The sequence below is a fragment of the Ursus americanus genome, chromosome 35 (genome assembly GCF_024610735.1).
Source record: "Ursus americanus isolate L20-20 chromosome 35, mUrsAme1.1.p, whole genome shotgun sequence".
Classification (NCBI taxonomy): domain Eukaryota; kingdom Metazoa; phylum Chordata; class Mammalia; order Carnivora; family Ursidae; genus Ursus; species Ursus americanus.
Window position 1 is genome coordinate 12684002 of NC_142161.1, and position 23437 is coordinate 12707438.

A 23437-nucleotide genomic window follows, 5' to 3' on the forward strand; every position below is an offset into this window, starting at 1 on the left:
ATAAAATTTACATGTCTTTGATTTGGGAACCTTTGATTTGGGTTACAGTTTGAATTAATGTCCTGACATTCAAAACTCTCAAGTGCCTCCTCCATAAGAGAGCAGGACCAGAGCTTCTATCGCAATCAAGATGGAGTTTTTAAATCTAATCGGATCTTAGGATCCTTAGTATTTTTCTCTTGAGATGGCAAAAAGAAAATCCCCCCAGGGATTCTGCATTTTTAACATGTCTAAGGATTCTAGGAATCAAAACTAGAAAATCTCTTGGAAACTCACTGCAAAGATGTTTATTACCTTATAGGAAAACTCATCCTGAAATTTCAAGCAGCTTTTCCAGCATCAAGTGTAACTTGTATACTCTCATCACTTTTACAGAGGGAATAGTGACAAGGCAGGAGAGCTGTTCTAGCAATTCTGAGAATGTTTAGCTCTCCCTAAGTCTGAAAGCAGTTATCTTGAAAGGAGCCTATTAAAGGTGTAAATCAAATGAAATAAAATCAGATAATAGAAACAAGGGTTAAGCCATCATAAGAAAATGAATCATAGATGAGCTAGCTGCCTGTTAATCATCTTAAACCTTGGGCCAATCAGATGATCAACTCAGAAAAGCAAGGTAAGTTTGATTGATTGGGAGGGAGAAGAGATTAAAATTATATGTGCCGTTTCTGATAATTTGGCTTATCAAAGTTGGCCAATATTTTAGTCTTCGTTTTTTTTTTTCTCTGATCAGTGCATTGTAGTGTCAGTCCTAGAATTAAAAAAAACAAAAACAAAACCACCCCCACCCTATTTATCTGAGAGGAGCAGACAATTAAGAACAATAACACCATGTTGGCTCTTAATATGTACCTTGCTGAGAATGAGAAGACACACAATTCTCTCAACTAATATGTACTTTGTAAAGGGCGTTATGCCATGTTTGGCTTTTCAGGCAGACCTCAGCACGTTGGTAAAGGCTCTCCTTAACATTAGGCCACCTCAGGAGCATGCCACGAATCTCGTGTTCTTAAAATTCAGTCTGAAGTTGGAAACCCAAGTCTATGTCACAGAAAAGCCCGTGTGCTAGAAAACGTCACTTGGTGATGGCACTTGTCAACTCTTTACTATGAATACGTTCTGCAGGTCTCAAAAAGTGTAGGTTTTTATTAATGGGAGATCCTTATCATAAAGGAGGGAAAGAGTCTACTCACTAAGGCAAAGGGGAGGCAAGAACCACATCCAGAGGCAGAGAACTCAAATGTTCTGTCAGTCCTGACTGTCATAAGACAAACACCAAACAGCTGAAGCAATGCCAGAAAGATGAGGCCAGATGTTATCATTGGGGGGAAGAAAGTAGTTTATTAGACCTGGCATGTGATTCTGTCATTGTCATCCAAGTAGGTTTACCACGTGCTAGAATGTAGAAAATGCCCCCATTTTATGGGGTGGGTTTTTACGACTATACTGAAGTTATGTTTCTTCTGTACTTCCTTTTATTTGTTTCGGTTCTACATAATACCGAAGAGGTCAGATAAAGACATCCTTTTATTTAAAAATCTCTTCCTAAGTTCTTTTTTTTTTATTATTCATTTTTAAGCACTTCTGAATTTAGTTACTTTCTTGAAACTCTGGGGGAAAATTTTCAAGGAAACAAAATAGTGACAAAGAAGAGAAAAATAACTAATTTTCCTATTCAGTCTGTTGTGACTATGATGAAAGTTTCAATATGTTTGTATATAAAGCAACAGTCAAGACAAAATAATTTATTTACCAATGCTAGGAGATGATTTTTCTAGTTACTTCTAGTAAAACATTTGGAGGTCGGTGGGAAGATACCTTTTTCCTACAGTGGATGCCTAACAGATACGAGTGGTGATTTATACAATAAGTAACATGTTTAAGGACAACATAGGTTGAAGCAAGGCGTCTGACTATCGCCACATAGCTTTAATACTACCAACACTGAGGCTCCTGCACCTACAAGTTAGTAATTGTGACACTATCTAAGTGTCTTTAATTGATCGGCACAAACATACTGCTTCTTAATCTAAAGAGCACTCCTGTGGGGCAGGCTCTCCAGTGAAACTGAAGTTGTAGAGAGGGAAGAAAGCAGTGCATATATTTTGTGGATCCTTCTTTCTTCTGTGGAAGTCCTTTCTACAGCCTCACGATCACCCTGTTTATTTTTTTTTAAGATTTTATTTATTTATTCGACAGAGATAGAGACAGCCAGCGAGAGAGGGAACACAAGCAGGGGGAGTGGGAGAGGAAGAAGCAGGCTCCCAGCGGAAGAGCCTGATGTGGGGCTTGATTCCAGAACGCAGGGATCACGCCCTGAGCCGAAGGCAGGCGCTTAACCGCTGTGCCACCCAGGCGCCCTGATCACCCTGTTTATTGAACCTTATACATTCTTTGGCTTCCGTGGTTTCTCCACTTCCGTTCTCCTTCCAAGACTGATGCTGGAGGACAGGAAAGGTGGTGAAGAGCACCTGGGAGGACGGGCTCCCTATTTCCACAGCAGTTTTACTGTGAAAGCAGGATTCCTTCAGGCTACTCTCTGGCATGTCCGATGCTCATTTCCTCACCTCCCAGCCTTTAGGACCTGCCTTCTGCAAGGTTACAAATTATTTTCTTCTTGCTAATTCAGTGGCTTTACCTCACCTCCCATTCTTCTTATCTTTTCTGCTCTTATAACACTCTTAACCACCCACTGCTTTAAACGTCCCCTTCTCTCAACTCCCAGAATATAATACCAGTCCTACTTGGATTTTCCTGCTGTGTGTTTCCTTTGCTGGTTGCTCTTCCCTCCTATGAAAGTACCCATAAAGCTCTAGCCCATCTGCCTTTGCTTCTTACTGTTCCTTCTTCTTGCAACGACCCCCTCCCCCCATAATTTCTCTTGAATTCCTTTCTCTTCAACGTAGCCTATATACCCTTCAAAATAATAGACAACAGCAATGTGGCTAAACTCAAGGCAGGGGAGTCTGTAGGGTGAAAGAGGCAAGACGGACTGTGAGACATACTATCACCTAAAAGGCAGCTGAAATGGATTTTGTGAGGCGGCTTAGCATCAAAGTAAGCAGAAGAGGAGAAAATTTCAAGTCAAATACTACAGAGGAATCAAGTAGAATAAGGTCAAAGGAGATTGGACTATCCTAGCAAATCAGGGCTGTATTAACCCCACTCCTCTCTCCTCAGAAGAGACCGTTGCATCACAACGAATGAAGTTTAACTAAGAGAAGTACTATACACAGCATGTTCTTTTCTTCAGCCTTTCTTAGAACGATGAGCACGTGCAAAGACCAAACAAAGAAGTCTGTAATAACAAATTATCTTTATTGATAATATATGCACCGAGATATAAATGAATTCAGAAATATTATCTGTTGTAATATTTTTATAAGCAAGTTTCTTGATAGAGTGAAGTCCTGCTATGTGTGATGGTGTTACAGGCTCTGAAACTCAACGGGACTGAATACTCCTATTATCTTGTTTGTTTATTTTATTTTATTTTAATTTTTTAAAAGATTTTCTTTATTTATTTGAGAGGGAGAGAGCACAAGCGGGGGGAGGGGCAGAGGGAGAGGGAGAAGCGGACTCCAACGCGGGGCTCGATCCTAGGACCCCGGGATCATGACCTGAGCCGAAGGCAGATGCTTAAGTGACTGAGCCACCCAGGTTCTCATTTTTGGGGTTTTTAAAAAAAAAATTTTAGGTGAAATTAGCATAACATAAAATTAATCATAAAGTGAGCAATTCACTAGCATTGAGTACATTCATGTGTTGTATAACCGTCACTTCTATCTAGTTCCAGAACATTTTCATTGCCCCAAAGGGAAACCCCACAAATGTTAAGCAATTGCTTCCCTTCTCTCTTCCCCCAGGCCCCTGGTGACCACCAATTTTTATTCTGTCTCTATGCACTTACCTAGTCTGAAATTGCATATAAATGAAGCCATATAATATATGACTTTCTGTACAGCTTTTACTGAGCATAATATTTTTGAGGGTACTAGCTTTTTTAATTGAGAGGTGGCACCAGCTAGAAAGTCAGAAATGCTGTAGGTGGTTTCACCATGGCTGAATTTAACCTCGGGACCTTTCCCCAGATCTCTTCAATAGTTCGTGAGAACACAGCCAAGTCTTTCTTCATGCAGTTCACTCAGTAAAGGTTTTTGAGAACCTGCTTTCTGCCAGGCACTGTCTCAGGCTCGGGGGCTCTAGTGGAGACAAGACAGACAGAGCCCCTGCCCTCATGGAGTTTACATCCAGGAGGAAAACCCCTGGTTCTTAATATTGGACTCTCTTTTGTCCCTGGGCCCTGTTGAGAACTAAGTCAATTTTTGCTATTATAAAACTCATTTTAAAACAACATCTAATGGATTTTTCATTTGCAACTATTTCAGAAATGTCTGTATAGTCAAGAGTAGGAAATATGTCCATGTCAGTACTCATTTTAGTGAGATTTGTGAGATGACTTTGGGTTTTACTTGTCTGTTTTGAGTTTCTAATCAGCTTTGTTATTGAAAAAGAGCATTCGCTAGAACAGTTTTTGATCATTAGTGTGAGATAGACTTTCAAAGCATTTTCTGAGCTGAGACAAGTTACTTTAACATTATTGTCAATCCGATAGATAGTGAGCAGGATTGGATTGCTCTCATGTGTCAGTTGTGATAGAATTTCACAGACAATGGACCTGCCTTTAAAAAAATAAAAGATTATTTTCAGGAAATAGAAAGTGCTTGAGTTATGGGCCTTGCTGAGGGCTGGGCAGGTGTCTTTTCTCATCTGGTTATTCCTGAGAGATAAGCCCAGTCAGGACAGACAAAGACAAACCCACACCCCATTTACAGGGCAATGGAAGTGAGTAACGGGTCTAATTGATGTTTATTTCATTAAATTCCATGCATGTGGTTGTACCAAGGAGATTAGTCAACCAACCACCAGTCTTCATGCAAACATAGTTATGGTTATTTAATTGTCAGCCCTGTCCCATTTCAGCAAAGGGAATCTATCTTGATAGCTTGCCAGTCATTGGCACCTACTGTGTGCCAACCCCTTGCTCCCCCCACTATAGATGTATTGACATACATTTTCTCATTTGAAGCTCCAAGCACTCCCTAAGGTAGACCCAATGTGCTGTGATTATCTTGGATATACAAATCATGGAGCTGAGGCCTATTAAATAGTTGAACTAAGTAACTACTAACTGTTAAATAACTTGCCCACAGAGCTAACATGTGAGAGAGGGGATTCAGGATTCAGGATTCACACTCAGATCTATTTGAGTCTCTGCCCTGAATCCCAAAATGGGTGATAAACATTTAGTGAACATTTTTGCTTTTCATCCTATTTCTTTTTTCATCTATATTTTTTCATGCTAACTCTGAATCTATCTCTGCCCCAAAAGAGGCAGATTACTACAAACTCTGAGTTCTCTTAAAAGCTGTCAAACTTCCATGTGGTCTACTTTTTGCTCTAAGGTAAATACACAGATCTTTACTCAATTACAGTTAATTATGTTTCTGTTTTTATCATTTTTATTTATTTGTATCTTTTTGTTATATTCCACTTTTCTATAGATAAACCTCTATTCCCAGGACTTTGCAAGTGATGTTGCTTAATCAACTCCTGGATCTGGAATAAATAGGAGGAACACAAATTGTAAGACCTCTTAATGGTTTTGCCCACTTAGAGAACTAGAAGTTCGACTGGAACATTCCATTCATGCTGATCTTTTTGACCTTCTTTAGGTTTTCAAAAGATGCAACTTTTTAAAGGAAATTAAAGGAATCTAGAGGTAGCTATATCCTATCTCTGTTGGGTTGTTTTATAGAATTCAGGTTCCTTCATCCCTACACTACCCAACACTTTAGCTGGTAATGTGTTTCTCATCTCTTATAAAAACCCACTTTGTAACCTAAAAGTTTAAGAAAATCTTAGAAATGCAATCCTGGGAGACCTAGTTCAATTAAAGCCATACAAGTACAGAAGGAAATTAATTCTGTTGTACGTTACTTCCTACAATTGGAATCTTGATTCTTTCATCATCATTATCATCATCATCATCATCATCGTCATCTTTTCTCCAGCCTGTTTTACTTTCTCTGTGTGTATTGTACTGAAATAAATAACCTGCTTCCAAGAATTAAAAAAAAAAAAAAAAGCAAACCCCAAAACCCAGCACCAATTAATTCCACTTGTTTCTTGAAGGGGTGTGTGTAGGTGTATGCAATTATTTATATAGAGCTTCAGGTTGAGGCCAAATTCTGCACCAGTGAAGCAAGTTGATGAATGAAAGACCCTCACACAAATTAATTTAATTGAGAATTATCTTTGGAGTTGCAGTCTCTCTATTGGAACCTCCTGGACTACTCACCATCCTTTTGGTTTCAGTCAAATATTCTTAGATTTTATCTAAATCCATTTCTAATTTATCACTTTATCAAAGACAGGAACATTTGTGCCTTTTAAAAAAGTACCAGACAGTTTCTCTAGAAAAACAACAACAACAAATGGTTAATTAACTTGAGCATTACTGGCTGCTGAGCTATCATCAAAGAGGGCATTCGACCAAATAATTTTCCTGCCAGTTACATTACTCTATACACATATCATTTCTTTCAAAGATAACTTTTTAGTTATATAAATATCCCAATGCCCTTCCTCTTGGAAACTTTCCATACTTTCTTGCCCCCAGGAGATGTTTTATGTTTGAGGTTAAATCTTGAGGAAATGGAGATTTTATTGAAAATATTGACAGAATTTAATCCACAACAGAAGGGAGTGAATGAGGGCAGACCAAATAGCACTTCTTTAACATGTAAAATTTAAAGTCGGAAGCAAACAATTTTCTAAAGGATCTTGTCAGATAGTCCCAGGAATTGACATACAAAAAATTTCAGCAATTACAATAAATTTAAGAGATGTACGGGAGGACAGAGTTAAGGAGGGGGAAGGACAATATTACAAAATTTCATCTTTTTCTTATGGAAAATCTCCACTCCGACTACTAATTGAGCAAAGGATTTGTTCTTTCAGGTGCTGCTCTAAGTTTTCTACTTCCTGAGACTTGCATCTGTAATGCCACAAAGGCAGCACTTGGTCAGAAAATGACTGTGTCACAGGAGACAAGTCCAAGTTATAGGCGTCACTCGGGCTAAGCTCCTGATGGCACACCCAGATGGCACAATTCCTGCAGCTAGTGTGAGCCCCCCCCCCCCGGGTTTGGGACTCTCAGAGAAAATCTGTGCTGCTAAAAGTTGGAGTCAACCCGAGAGTTACAAAGAGAGCTTCTCTGAAAGACTAGTTCAATTATTTATTAGCACTCTCAGAGTCCGGTGTCAGGCAAGATAGTAGTTGAAATTAATACACTATTTGATTAGACTGATTGATTGTTTCTACAGCTGAAGATTTTAACATTCATTAGCCACACTAACTGGTCATTAGTACTTCCTTTATCAGCAAGCAAAGAATAAACAGAAATCCTAGTAAAAATTCATCACAGTAAATGTACTCCATCCCTAAGTGCGTATGATGACTGCCAGTGCTCTAGATTAATGGCTGTGACATTGGCAGTGTGAAGGACTTCTGTCATAAAATTTAAAAATATCCCTTAATTAATGTTTACCTTGTAACTGGACTCTTTTAAACTTAAGTAGGCTATACAGATAATCTCTTACATATCCAGTGTAATAAAGTGCTAATGGGTATTTTATACTTAATGAGGTTGTGTGGTGTCCTTTAACTACTAGTTCCAGGAAGGACCGAGGGCTTCTTGGGAAAGTTTTATGAATGTGTTGCTGGTGAAGCCGTTTGCCCGCTACTGAGGAATAAAAGCATCATGGACTGTTTTTCACCAGGCCGTTAAAATAATTCTGAATTGTAATGGCAAATATGCTGACCCATTATATTGTGTGACATCCTTCTCTACCTACCATGTCGTCAATCCCTTATGGTTTTTAGGACAAATTGAAAGGAATGATAAGGAGAGAAGGTAGGCGGAGAGAACCCTTTATGAATCGACCCAAGGCCACTCTAGAGCAACGCTACAAGTATTAAGAATTACAGCTCCCTTATATTGACTGCCTCCTCAACCTTCACAAGCATTAGCTTATTAGTATTCAGAATTATCTCGAAGGATGAATAGTGCTAGCCGCCTTGAACAAGTGAGCGAAGAGATCCGTACTCAGAAAGGTTAAACAACTTGCCCAAGACCATGCAGCTGGTAGGCAGCAAAGTCAACACTTCAGCCACTCCGCATAGTTCTAGAGCCGTGCCTCACTACCCTGCATATACGTAGGCTGAGCTGCAGAATTCTAATTGAGTTTCTGTCTGTAGGTGAGCCTGTCAGGGCCCGCGTATCTCTATCACCTCTCTTGGCTCTAGCATGAATCCAGACAGCTGGACAGCAAGTGAGGATGGTGGGGGGATCTGGACAGAGTCCAGGAGCCTATTCAACTACTGTGTCCCAGAATAATGTGTCAAGCTCCACCTAACCCAAGTTAAAACCAGGACGTTCAAGGAAAGATCAAGGATCCCAACTGTGCTGGCAGAGTGCAGTGTAAGAGAATCTGGGCTGAGTCAAACTGGAGAGTCAGGAAAGTCTTCAGATAGTTGTTATTCTAGGGCTAGAGGTGGGCTGGAGGGGAGGGTTCCTGCTTTGAATAAATAGGGGTAGGACTGACAATAGTGAGGCAAGTGAACAAGATCAAAGTAGAATCTCTGTTGTAGGAAGAGACTGGGGAAGCGAGAGAGACTAAGAGAACCAGGGCCCGAGACTCAGGGTCCAGTAAAATGTAGGTGAGGAAACCAATCAAGTGTTGTTTATCTTGGGTCTATTGGGGAGCAGGGCCAAATTCTGAAAAGGAAGGCAGAAGAAAAGATAGACAAGCAAGGGTCTCTGACCATGAATGGCTCTACAGGTGGCCATAAGTCTATTCTACTTCCCCAAGGCAAAGGCTGCTTCAAGTGGAAAGCCCAGGCATAGAAAAGAGGGAGTCTGCCGTTTGTGGCTACAGATGATATTCCACTATGGACCGCAGAACTAAGAGTATCAGTGTGAACGTGCCTTAAAGATGTCTTTTTCCCTTCATTTACCTGACAGTTTTATCTTCGCCCAATCCCAGGTTAAAAATGTAGAAGAATCAATAGGAAGTGGTTAATTCCAAAAATTACAACTTGACTGTAATAATCTTACATTTTAATCTATGTTATTGCCTTCAGTGACAAATTACTATTGATAGAAAAACCCATTTCAATAATTTTGGATGTTATTCCAGAGAAACATAGAGCTGATAATTATGCTATCTTTCAAACCCATGCTTGGGGCAAATTTCTTTCCTGACTCTTCCAAGAGATTTTGAATGGATAAAATGTTCATGCTTGTGTGTTCCCTAATTCTTCTTCTTTTTTTTTTTTCCCTCTTCCTCCTACACAGGAGACTTTGAATGTGATTGATCCTGGCTTGATGGATCTAAATGGCACAAGTGAGGATGCCCTGGAATGGGATGAAACTGACATAAGTAACAAGTTAATTAGTTTGAATGAAGACTCAAATGACCTTGATCAAGAACCCCAACCTGTCATGCCTTCCTTAAAGCTTGAAGAGATAGGTAGTGAGGACCCTGGTTATGAAGAAGAGGCAGGTGACCATGGGGGATCTCAGTATGCCTCAAGTATCACTGCCCCCTCCAGTCCACACATTTACCAAGTGTACAGCCTCCACAATGTTGAACTCTATGAGGACAACCACATGCCATTTCTGAAAAACAGCCCGAAGTTCACCGGCGTGACACAGCCTAGTGTTTTAACAAAGAGTCTTAGTAAAGACTCTTCGTTTTCATCTACCAAATCTTTGCCGGACCTTGTAGGAGGTTCCAGTTTGGTGAAGCCCTGCCCGTGCCATGGAGGCGACATGAGCCAGAATTCAGGCAGTGAGAGTGGAATCATGAGTGAAGGAGACACTGAAACCACTACCAACTCTGAAATGTGCTTGCTCAATGTGGTGGATGGGTCCCCAAGTAACCCTGAAACTGAACATCTGGACCCACAAATGGGAGATGCAGTTAACGTGTTAAAGCAAAAATTTAAAGATGAGGAGGAACGCATTAAGCTTCCAAATAGCTCTCAGTCATCCATTTCACCAGTGGGTTGTGTAAATGGAAAAGCTGGAGATTTAAACAGTGTTACCAAATATACCCCTGATTGTTTGGGAGAAGAATTACAAGGAAAACATGATGTGTTTACATTTTATGATTACTCATACCTCCAAGGCTCAAAACTCAAATTACCAATGATAATGAAACAGTCACAAAGTGAAAAAGCACATGTGGAGGATCCCCTGCTTCATGGTTTTTATTTTGATAAAAAGTCCTGCAAATCTAAACATCAGGCTTCAGAGTTACAACCAGATGCACCTCCCCATGAAAGGCATTTGGCAAGTGCTTCCCATGAAATGGATCGAAATTCATATAAAAGTGGTGATGTAGAGAAGACATTCACTGGCATGCAGAATGGTAGACAGCTCTCCCTGTTATCCCACAGCTCATCTGTTGAGTCCCTTTCTCCAGGGGGTGACTTATTTGGATTGGGCATCCTTAAAAATGGCGGTGACAGCCTCCAGCGAAGCACTTCTTTAGAAAGTTGGTTGACATCCTATAAAAGCAATGAGGATCTTTTTAGCTGTCACAGCTCTGGGGACATAAGTGTGAGCAGTGGCTCAGTTGGTGAACTGAGTAAAAGAACACTGGATCTCCTGAATCGTTTAGAGAATATCCAGAGCCCTTCGGAGCAAAAGATAAAGCGAAGTGTTTCTGATATGACTCTCCAAAGCAGTTCCCAAAAGATGTCCTTTACTGGCCAGCTATCATTGGACATAGCATCTTCAATCAATGAAGATTCGCCAGCATCTCTTACAGAGCTTAGCAGCAGTGATGAGCTCTCTCTTTGCTCAGAGGATATTGTATTACACAAGAACAAGGTCCCGGAATCAAATGCATCATTCAGGAAGCGGTTGACTCGGTCGGTGGCTGATGAAAGCGACGTCAATGTCAGCATGATTGTTAATGTCTCTTGCACCTCTGCTTGCACTGATGATGAAGATGACAGCGACCTCCTTTCTAGCTCTACCCTCACCTTGACAGAAGAAGAGCTGTGCATCAAAGATGAGGATGACGACTCCAGTATTGCAACAGATGATGAAATTTATGAAGAATGCAACTTGATGTCAGGGCTGGACTATATAAAGAATGAACTGCAGACCTGGATCAGACCAAAGCTTTCCTTGACAAAAGAGAAGAGAAGGTGTAACCTCAGTGATGAAATAAAGGGCAGTAAGGATGTAAGTAGTAGTGAGATCTCCAATCCCTCTGATACCCTGAGCATCGAAGCTCTACTGAACGGCTCCATAAAACGTCTCTCTGAAAGTAATGGAAATGGTAAGAATTTATCCCACACCCATGAGTTAGGGACAAAGGGTGAAAATAAGAAAAATACTTTCAAAGTTAACAAAGACCCATATGTGGCTGACATGGAAAATGGCAATATTGAAAGCACCCCAGAAAGGCAGAAAGATAAACAGAATGGGATTTCAAAGGAATCAGAAAATCCTGGTACAACAGGGAAGAAGAATTCAGACAGTGAGCGTTGTAAGTGCAAAGTATTTATGGATAGCTCAGATGATTCAAATATTGCTGGAAATGAATTTGTTCCCCAAACTGTTAGACATCGTCTAAAGAAATGTCAAAACCACCACCATTTTGAAACTCCAACAACTGCTTTTACTCCCACCGAGAAGTCTTGCCCAGAGCTGCCTTCAGAAGCCAGAGTTCTCAATAGACAGGATTCCGATATACTGAACTCTTCTAATGATGCACTAGGTGTGGCTGGAAAATCTGCTCGTTGCTGCCTAGCACTTGAACAAAACGAAACAGAGGAGAATGTTTCTGTCAGTGACAACATTTCCTGTTGTGACTGTGAGCCAGATGTTTTCCATCAAAAAGATGCTGAGGATTGTTCAGTACACGACTTTGTTAAGGAAATCATTGACATGGCTTCAACGGCCCTGAAAAGTAAATCTCAACCTGAAAATGAGGCAGCTGCTCCTACCTCGTTAACTCAGATCAAGGAGAAGGTGTTGGAACATTCTCACCGGCCCATCCAGCTGAGAAAAGGGGACTTTTACTCCTACTTATCTCTCTCATCTCATGACAGTGATTGCGGGGAGGTCAGCAGTTATGTGGAAGAGAAGAGCAGCACCCCATTGCCGCTGGACGTTACCGACTCTGGCTTAGAAGACAAGGAAGACCCTGAATGCTTCTTTGAGGCCTGTGTTGAGGACGACCCGGATGGAGATGAGCCCTGCCTCTCCGGCCCTCCTCCACAGGAGCCTGCTGTTTCCGGTGAAACCTCTGTGCCACAAGCAGCAGCAGCCGGCTCTCCAAAGTCCAGTGACACTCCTCTCCTAGCTGAGGAGGCAGACATGGTGGCTCTTTCAACTCCTCCCCATCATGAAGAATCTGATGTCGCAAACGGAGCGGATGGTTTACCCCAAGCTACGATCTGTGGGGAAAGCTCAGAGCTAACTACTTCAAGGCTGGGCAGTGAAAAGGAGAGTTCAGAAAACACAGGTGAATTGGGAAGGCCAGAAGAACATAATGCTGCTTCAGCCAAATCTGAAGTTCCAGAACTCTCCTCGAAGGCAAAGCAGCCAAAAGACAAGGCTGTGTTGCATCCCAACCCCAAAACTTTAACCTGTGAGGAAAATCTTCCAAATCTTCATGAAGAACAACATAAAAATATGCATAGGTAGAGTGCAACCCTCTCCACGCATGAAAATCATCTCATTGAAAGGTATGTATGCTCCTCATGTTTTAATACATGTTCTTAATGTATTTCTAACATGTATTTAATATATATCTATATGTACTTCAACTATGAGTTTGAGTCAACAGTGCCACGATAGGGAAGACTAGTCAGCAGGACTGGGCATGGCAGACATTTCACTGAATAAGACATTTAGGTGGAAGAGACATTGCCAACAATACAAGTGACTGTGAGGCAAAAGGGAGAGAGACAGTCACAAGCAACATTTTTAATGACATTATCTTTACGACATCATTCTGGCAGAATACAAAATTTGAGGAAGCAGCGAATAATTTAGGACTTCACATTCTGCCAGTGAGGGAAGAAAAAGGTTCTCCCAATTGCAGGTATCCCCTCTGATCAAAATGCATGCGGAGTGACAGGGCTCCCCACTTCAGCTTCCTGCACGCAGAGCTGCCCGCTCCCTCCGGTGCCTGGAAATGAACAATGATGAGGTTAAAGGCTGCATCTCCTGCTCTGGGCCTTCCTTTTATGCTTCTGTCTCATGTAACTATCATCACATTTGCTTCCCCAGTGGAAGGCTGTGCTGTCCCCGCTCCTACTCACGGCCAAGGCTGAGGATTCAAACAGGAGGGGAAAGTTGGTGTTAAAGAAGAGGCTCTTGTTTATCCACACACAGACCGAGAACAGGCCCAGAAAGCAAATGCGGAGAGAATACATGACAAGTTAATGGCGTTTTGATAAAAACAGAATTTTTGAATTTTGCCTGAAGGTGACAGGCTGATTTCCATCAAAATTTTTGAGAAAGTCATTCCACTCTTCACATTTAATAAGACAGCTATTGATTGATAATTCGGAGATGATGATATGGCTCGAAAAGTGACACAAAAATTCTGTTATTTTCCGTTTCTAAGCCCCAGTGATGAATATACTTTCTCAATCAAGTCTAAAGAAGAAAATTTGAGCTTTTGAATGTGAGAGTTGTGTTTCACCAAAGTATGAGGTGCCGAATGCCATCTCCACCCCCCACTCCAGAAGCTTAATGCCGTAACCTAAACTCGTGCTATAGGAAATGAATTACAGAAGCAATCTACCCTAATTTGTTAACTTATTCAAATAACAGTTATTACACTTAACTATGCTAAAGATTATCTTTTTTGTGGCAGATTGTTTATTTTTTGATGAGCCTAATTACTGATTTTCTAAAAGTAATTTACATTTATTACAAATACATCTTTTAAAATGTGACAGATAAATGTTGTTCCCATAATGTATTATGAAAAAAGTTACTATTTAAAAACACATTATTTAATTTGAAAGATGAATGGCAAACATCATTATTTTTTTCCTGCAACACCTGTGCCCTAAGCTCATTAAAATGTGTGATTCTGTGTAGAGCTGCTAGAAATGGGGAGGGGGGGAATCCATACCATATATATACCCTAAAAATAAACTCGGTATGCAAAATTGAAGAAAGACATCCTACTTACTAATATAGCTCAACTAATTTCCTATGTTTCAGACTCAATTTACAATTGGCCGCAAGTGAGAACAAAAGTAGGAGAGAGAGAAACGTATTTTCTGTGAAACATGTCCACCCTATAATCACATTCTCCATCAGTATGCAGTAAAACCGACCATTAAGGGAGAGTAACTGCAGTTCCATAAGCCGCTTCTAAACAAGTTCTATTAGTACCCAATGTCCTGCTGCCTCTGCCGAGCTCCACGGAAGGGCTGGTGGAGCCTGGCTGATTTTTGTTTTCCGCAAGGGGATAAAGGCTTGAAAGCAACACCCCTCAGAGCATGATATGGTGTGACTGGGGCCCTCAAGTCACCAGTCATGCCAAGATCCAGAACTCCAGCGGCACTGGCCCTGGAGAAGTCCCGGGGTCGCACCCTTCCCTTTTAGATACTCTGGGAGTTCCTTCTGTTCCATGATGTAGCTAGAGAATCGAAATGTAAATGTTAAGCAGCTCCATCTTTGGACCTGGGCAAGTGAACGTGCTGTGGGATCCGCGCAGCCCTCACATTTCACAGGCACGACGGTGCAAAACTATCAGCTAGCCCACCTGACAGTTGGCGAGATTTTGCTGAGCACCCGAGGGGTGGTTCCTGGCCCCATCTCAGGCAGTGGGAGCCGCAGCCAGATTGTACTTCTGCAGAACTCACATCGCCCCCAAGTGACTTGTGATCCGCCAAGGGCCATTTAAATGGCCATATTCACTGGTCCTATTCAGTTTTTTCAGTATCTTGCAGACCAGATATCTGGATGCCTAAATTTTTCACCTGTCGTTAGGATTGGGTACCTGGGCATAAATATTTACACTTTGTTAAAATACTACCAACCAGGACAAATTATTTAATCTCAAAAGGTTGACACGCCTTTGGTGTTAAATATCAGGGATGCATAGTAAAGCTATTTGGTAAATATGAGACTTTGTGTCTATAAAAGCTTAACTGTTGTCATTGTACTTTCTACAAGATTCAAAAGAGGGGGAAAAACTGTACTTTTTAAAGCAGTTTCAAAACCATCAGTTGGGGTGCCCTAGCAAGATAATAAAATACACTGAGTTCAGTTTGCTGGGCTTTTTTTTTTCCCCCAGAACTAAGTTCTCGGATGATGAAGTTACGTCATCTGGAAGAGCTACAACTTAGAACAGCAGCTACAGCTTGCAACCGTACCAAGAATTTTTTTTTTCAAAAAATTTTGAGGTTTTTCATGTACTGTTCTAATTAAAAACCCACTGAAACTGTTGAACTTTTAAACATGATCTAACACAGGATGCGTTTGCACTGATTTCTAGGCACACTGCTGTGCTTTTCACTATTTTCATTTTTGTGCCATGTTTCTACCAAAATAGAGAGGTCAGTTGTAACGAATCACATCAAAGGAAAGGTAACTGGATAGATCCAGATATTTCTGCCTAATTTGGAAGAAGCACATAATGTATGTGTGGAGTGCCTCCTAGGACCTGCCTAAGAGATGTACTTTGCACTAATCTTTTTGCTGTATTCTGACAGTTATTTCTTCGTAATCCTCATCATAAGCCTCTGATCTTTGGTGAATGATTTAACCGTAAACTTCAGGCTGGATAAATCCTGTGGTATAAAAATTTAACTCATCACATGCAGCCAGTGTGTACTTTTTCTTTTTGGTTTACTCTGGTTTTCAGTTTTGTTTTACTGTGTATGTTGTATGTGTGTGTGCACGTGTGTGTGTGTGTCGGAGGGGCTGTATTTACTTAGGACGCATGTATTTCCTTCAGAACTTTTTAGCTCGTTTGCTTTTCCTGCTTTATTGGTCTGCAAATGTGATTGTTGGTAGCTCACAGATTTTAGATTTTCAGCAATTACTTGTGTTTATGCACGCTCAAGTATACACATACACAGTAAAATTGTTCCCACTCAGTTTTTACAACCTGAGAAAACTTTAAAAGCAAACATTTCTCACGTATAGAACATAAATTCATATTGTGTTAGTTGGATTGATACTAAGTGTTTAATATGATCCAAAGCTGGCCAAGCAGTTTTAAAAAAACTACTCTTGGTGATAGTGTATTAATTTTTCGCTAAACAATGCAAGTGTAATCGCATCAAATTTACCTTTAAAATCACTTTAGTAAGTCACGGTTCTGGTGGATGTGAAATGCTTTTTAATTATCCATCAGTTCTGAATAACTAGCCCTGCCATGCTAAATAACAAAGATTTTGTTGGTCATCACCCATCTCTCTCTCTCTCTCTCTCTCACACACACACACACACCCCAGATCTGTGCTTCAATCAGTTTTGCCTGCCCCTTTCCAAGTGGGCCAAGTTGAAAGAATTGATTAGCCAGAGAGAATTTAAATCAGCATTTAGTAAGACCAGCTTTGCCTCACCTAAGGATTCCTTACTCAGTGTCCATATTTCAAGCGAGTCGTGTCCTTGGCATTTGAACAATGCACCATGCTCTTTCTTGAGTTACTGCAGTATTTGACTGTACCAAATTTTGTCCATCTGTTCCTGTCTATCTCTCCCTGTTCTTGAGAACCGGCCTTCTCTCCCCAACTTCCTGTGACTTCAGCCAAGCCACATTTGCTAAAGTCTTTCTGGCTCGTAAACAGGTTGCAAGATTATAGAGAAAGAGAAAGACAGAGAATGAGAATATTTAGTTCTAGAAAGGCAATAAAGCAACCTGACGTCAGACATCAGAGCTCGGTTTAAACCTAGACAAGCAAACGCCTGCTTTATTTGAGAGCTGGTCAGAGGGCCTGAAGTAATCGCATACTATACTGCCTATCCCTGGAATTCAGCTTTTCCTAACATCCAGCTTATTGCTTTCAGCCCCTTAGAAATAGGCAGAACTGACTGAGTTTGGAACAAATTTGTATCTGAGCCATCAAGATGTACAGAAATAATTGAATCATTCTAATTTGCACAGGGCGTCTGTACCTTAAATGAAATGCATTCATATTCGAGCTAGAAGCTCAGGTTATATCCTTTTACCGGCAAGGGGTGAAACATTTGGGATTATAACAAAGCTATGAATACGTCACCACCATATAATAGTGGAATTGTTCAGTTCCCACGGGCACACACACAGTCCCCAAGGGAAAGGTTAAACCACCTGAGGGTCCAGGTTCCCAGGCTGTGAATCACCGTAGATACTTGGCTGCGTCACTTGGCTCCGGCAGCCTCACAGTCTCATAGTGATTTGAAGCTGTCTTGAGGGTTCAAAACTGAGTTCACAACCAAAAGAGTAGATGATATCCAGAGAAAAGGTCAAGCTTGATGATTTTTCTTGTTTTCTTTATAACCATGTCTTTTAAAAAAAAAAAAAGCAATGTATTTTTCAGTTGATTCTGAAATATTTTTGTCAGTAATGTGAACCTTGGGCTATTAACATCACTATGTTTTATGTATCCTGTTATTTCAGAATATCAGCAGGTAGTTCCAACATGGCAGGCTTCCTCGAAGGGCCCAGTTTTGCAAATGAAACTGACATTTCTGATACCTTTTCTTATCACTTCTTTTGTTTCTCGTAGATAAGCCTGGCTGTACCTCAGGGGTGGTCTCCTAGTCCCACCCTGGGCTAGTCTGTGGTTTCATCACGTCACTGCCATTTGTTCCGTTGACCTCTCCCAAGATGACTCTTCCCTCCGAATGCGATTTGTCCACATGAGCCTTGTGACCTGGATTGTGCACTGGTTTTCTTTAGGTGATTGTCTTTGAAGTTCTCTGCAGAGCTGCTTGTTTTCCCACGGATTCCTATCCCGAGCTACCTCTACCAACCCCGCCTCTCCAGCGAGACTTTTCCGTTTGCCGCCTCCCTCCCCATCTACTCTTTAAAATTCTGCAGTCCACCAAATCAATGGTCCATTAAATTCACCTGTCTGGAATGACACCCCCCCCCCCCCCGCCGGAACTTGACCAATTTCATGTTTCAATCTGGATTTTTTTTGTTTTTTATGGTATGATGCCTATGTTTATTGAAAGAGATTTACCTAAAAAGCCAACATTTGATTTGATTGCAGCATACAGAAGAAACACTGGTCCTTCTTTCAAAATTAAGCAACTTTTAAAAGCGCCATTTTATTTATTTTATTTAAAAAATAATTATCTATGCAGCACTTCAAGAAACAACTATATGGTGTTGTATATTATACACTAGTGACATTCTACTGTTAAATTATGTACAACATTTTTTGTTTTTTATGCTTCTTGAGGTGGTAATGAGAAAAAAGTTTTTAAAAAAAGTGTGCCTTGCTGTATTTCTTATACCATTTATTAAAAAGCTGCTTTCACGGTAAAATTATGTTGGTTTGAAAGGAGGAAATAGCAAGGTTAAGATGTGTGAATAATTTCTGTATATATGTATAACCAAGTACAAACATTGATGTATAATGACAGTATAAAATGCTTTCATGTTTATGATGTCTAGTGATGTGGAAAATATAAGCCTTAAACCATTAGATTGCATGGTAATTAAAATTGGCATAATAAACATAGTTTATTGGGGGAAAAGGAAAATCAGTGATCTCTTCTACCTGTGTTCTTTAGCAAATTATTACATCTGATTCTGGAAAAACTAGAACACGTAAGAGCTTCCAAAATATCCATATTGCATAAGAGGCTTAAAATTACTTAAACTATACATGAAGCCTTCATAATTTTCAAAATCTTTTGATCACTGTAAAGATCTTGGAACACAAATGATTAAATGCCAGTTCCCCTAAACCAATAAGAACCTATCCTAGATTTTTTATTTCTACTTATCATTAATGGTTTAATATTGGATTTCAGGCTATCTAGTTGGTCTCATATTTATTTTATGTAATTCCTTTTGAATGCGTTTGCTAGAAAGATGGTAGTAAAGTCTAGAAAATTTGACTATTTTCACTTAGACTATAGATTTCAGGTGTATTTATTTTGTTTTAAAAGAAATTAGTTGAGAAATATTCCATCTGGTCTTTATTACTCCTCTTAAATGCAGTTTTTAATTTATATCTTAACACCTACTAAAGTGCCTGATACACAGTAGGTATTCAATAAAAATTTACTGAATTTAAGTATTGAATTAGGCAGTATGGGCGACATGTACCTTTTCATTTTGAGAGACCTACACTAAAACCTAAACAACTAGGAACATAGGTAATGCAATCATTCATTCAACGGCTAGATGATTAACACCTTTTATCTGCAAGGACCATTCTAGATGCGGGGGATGCATAGATGAACCAAGGCCCTGCCCTCGGGAAGCCTACCTACAGCACAGATGCGGTGAATATACAAATGAGATGCAGCAGTGTCCTGCAGGCAAGGAAGAGAGCAAAGTAGCAAAAGGGGCACAAAGCAGAAGTAGCAAAGAGGGATAAGGCGGGAGAGAAGTGCTAGAAGGGAACAGAAAGTTAGACAATAGAAAATGAGTGGAGTTTCATTGCAGGGGTAGTGGGAAAAGGTACACTGGGAGACCGAATGAGGAGTCTTTGAAAAAGTCACGTTGGAGCTTTGGTATGTAATATGGTAGGTAGTAAGGAAACTTTGTAGTCTTTCTTTTGCACCTGATTTTACTTATCATTAGAACATTAGGACAACACCAAGAACATTTAAAAAATACTAGTCTATAATTTTAACGTTTTAATAACTATTTGTATTGTTACGTCTCTTCTAATCTTTCCCATACATATTTCTAAATTGATTAATCATTCTAGGCTTTTGAATAGGTAATAGTTCAAAAGGTTTAGGCAGACATCTGGTAGTGGCGGTCAGGATGATTACAGGGGGAAGAGATTAGAGATAAATGGCTCATTAGGAGACAGCTGTAGAAAATAAGCTAGGCTTGAAATAACAGAGGACACGGGGAGAGTGGCCCGAGATGTGGAGAAAGAAATCCTAGAGTCTTTGAAACACCTAAGAGCATTTGGGATCTCTGTTAAGGTATGGTATTATTTTACATATTGAGACAACCTAAACTTTCCTTGGGTAATGCCGAGGTCTACATCTGCTGGAACAAAGTGACCATGATGTTCCATTTACCTGTTATACGCTCATTGAAGACCTTCACGTATTCAGAATATTTGTTAATTACCTACTTAATATTAATACTGAATTTGTAAAATGACTTCTATTGAACAGTACTTTTTCTGGTTAGAAGGGATGGGATAGCTTCAATCTCCTGCTGTGTGGGCACTACCTCCCCAGTCATCCTTGAAAATGGTCACACCAACTCTTGCCTACACCTTCCAGTGAGTGATTCGTTATTTGTTAAGGCAAGCTGTCCTATGGTTGGGCGCGTCTTTGTTGGAAGGTTTTTTCTTCGGCTGCGAAAATGTACGTAGTGCTCCCTTTCTTCTGCTTTTAATTTTGCTGCCAGTTCTTGTTCTGTCCTGATGAGCTAGTCAGTATTTCCACCCCTCCTTTCTCATGGCATCCTTGAAGATAACTGAGGCCAGTTACTCGTCTTCTCCCAGCTGCTGTGATTTCTGTTTTTCATTCCCTCCAACTACCCGTCACTTGTCATGATTTTCAGATCCATTTCAACCTGAGTGAATGTTAGCAGACAGAATCCTTGAAATTGAGGAACTGTCTTTATCATCATACATGTAGAAAAATATCTGAACATTTAAGTGGTTTTCTCTAAAAATATATTCAAGATATATGTTTATTCTATCATTGTAAATTTCAATAAATAAATAAATAAATAAATAATCCATCATGTCCTTTAGTGGCCCAGTCTAGTGCCGGAGTCATCTTGAATCTTTTCCTTACATCAAATCCAAACCTAACCTGTTTCCATATAAAGCAGGGTCCCCTCCCCCATTTATTTATTCATTTATTCAGTCATTCAACAAGCATTGATTGAGTGGCTACTTGTGTGAGGCACTGTGTTTGGCATTAGAGATACAAAGGCAACTAGAACACAGTCTCTGCCTACAAAGGGTTTACAGTTTTTCTTGTGAAAGTGCCTTTCATGTCCTTGAACAGAGTGATCTCTCCAAATTAAATGATGACTCATTTATTTCATTTTTCTATCTAGTCTCTCTACATTTTCAAAAACCTGATGAACAAAAATAGTATGCGGAATTATCTGGATCTGACTACTAGAAGTGAAATGTTTTTTCTATTTGAAAATTTTAATTACAGAAAAAAAATTTCTGGTCACTGAATAAATATGCATCTTACACAACAATAGAACAATCTAAATTCAGGGCTTTTGAGAATCTGAGTTTGATGATTTTGTTGTGTTTGGCTCATCCAGCTGAGGTTTTACCCATAGCTAAAATTCCTGGGAACAAATTAGATGCAACTATCAAAACACACTGAAATAATCCAGCTATTTCCTAGGAGTCAAATTATTTTAATTCCCAAATGAGTTTAGTAGTACTTTAGAATTTCGATGAATACCTGATTTTTCAAGCATCGTGTAATTACTATATTTCAAATTTTTTAACTTGAGCCAACTAAATTTACAACTGTCTTTTTTCTATATCTTGTTTCAATTTTTATTTTGAATAATTTCAGACCTATATAAAAGCTGAATGAATTGTACAATATTTGCATACTCATCACTCAGATTTGTTTATTGTTAATATTTTACCCCATTAGTTTCATCTCTCTCTCTACACACACACTTTTGTGTGATTGAACCATTTGCAATTAAATTTCAGATCCTAACACTTCTCTATATGCTTCAGCCTACATCATCTGAGAACAAAAGTGTTATTCTACAAATCCACAATACCATCCTAACACCCAAGGAATGTAAAATTGATAAAACAATATCTGATCATCTATATCCAATCTATATTCAAATTTCTCCAAATGCCCTAATAATGTCCATTTGCAGTTGTTCTTGTTTTAATGCCAGATCCAAACAAAAATCATTCATTGCTTTTAATTTTCATGTCTTTTTCATTTGAACAGGTTCCCTATGCTCTTACTCTTTCTTTGGTCTTTCATAACTGACATTTCTGAGAAGTCAAGGCCAGTTTTATAGAATGGCCCACAATCTGGATGTTTCCAATTTTTTTTTTTCATTATTCAACTCAGGGTAAACATTTTTGTCAAGTATAGTGCATAGGTGATGTTGTGTTCGATAGCTACTCTTTAATGAAGAACGAATGAGTCACTGACATTCTTGATATGTCTTGAAGTTCACAGGTTACTCTTATAGCACATGCTTTATTAGTTGAAGGCAGGGGTCAACAAAATACGGTTTGGGCTAAATTGGGCACACAGCCTTTTATTGTTTGGCCTATGAGCTAAGAATGATTTTTGCATTCTTAAATGGTTAAAAAAAAAAACGAGTATTTCATGACATGTGAAAATTACTTGAAATTCAAATTTTGGTGTCCATGAATAAAGTTTTATTGGAACATAGCCACACACACTTGTTTACATATTGTCTATGGCTGCTTTTCCACTATAACTACAGAGTTAAGTAGTTGAGACAGAGACCATGTGGCATACGAAGCCTAAAATATTTACAAAAATATTTTTGGTCCAATACAGAAAAAGCTTTCCCATTTCTGGTCTACAGTGTTCCAAATTCTGACACTGTCTTCTTAGAGGTAGATGGATTCCCATTTGCAAAATCAATGTAACATATTAGCACCTGCCATCGTTATTTTTTGCTTTCTAGATTTTGTTGAGTTCTCAAGTTTAGTTTCATATTACCTTTAGTAAAATGAAGTGTGCCTTGTTTCATACACTTAAAGATTGTTTCACATCCACAGTCGGTTTAAGGACTTAAATTTAGTTCACTTATTACAGCCTGGCTTTGATTGATTTAGAGGGTTAGTCAATTACAGAGTAAGTCATTAGTTCAATCAGAACCATCAGGAAAATTGACATAACCTAAACTCACTTCAATTCACTGATAAACTGGAATCCTTTCTCTAAATGTTTTTCTAAAACATTTTTAAATCCGGGCCATTTCAAAGAGTCCGTTTTTTTGGTTTTTTGTGTTTTTTTTTTTTCCAAATTTATTTCTCATCCCCAACAAAGGTAAAAATCATGATCATTGATTATGTAAGATACACTTTCATTTCCCACACACTGGTCATAATCAACAATCTGAATTTGCCAAGGAAATAAGTATTCACCACAGAGCCTGCTGTGGCCATAGGTGGGCATTCTTATTGAATAGAAGAT

At 39.5% G+C, this 23437-nt stretch overlaps 1 protein-coding gene across 3 annotated transcripts in view; it reads left to right on the forward strand.

Moving 5' to 3' along the window:
• Nucleotides 1-22663, forward strand: part of AKAP6 (A-kinase anchoring protein 6) — a 464155-nt gene extending 441492 nt beyond the window's left edge. For all 3 annotated transcript variants that reach the window (XM_087859041.1, XM_087859040.1, XM_045802588.2), the window contains exons 13-14: nucleotides 9419-12831; nucleotides 17830-22663. In XM_087859041.1, the coding sequence (XP_087715167.1) occupies nucleotides 9419-12790 (3372 nt within the window). In that variant the 3' untranslated portion in view covers nucleotides 12791-12831; nucleotides 17830-22663. The remainder of the gene's footprint in view (nucleotides 1-9418; nucleotides 12832-17829) is intronic.
• Nucleotides 22664-23437: the final 774 nt, after the last annotated feature.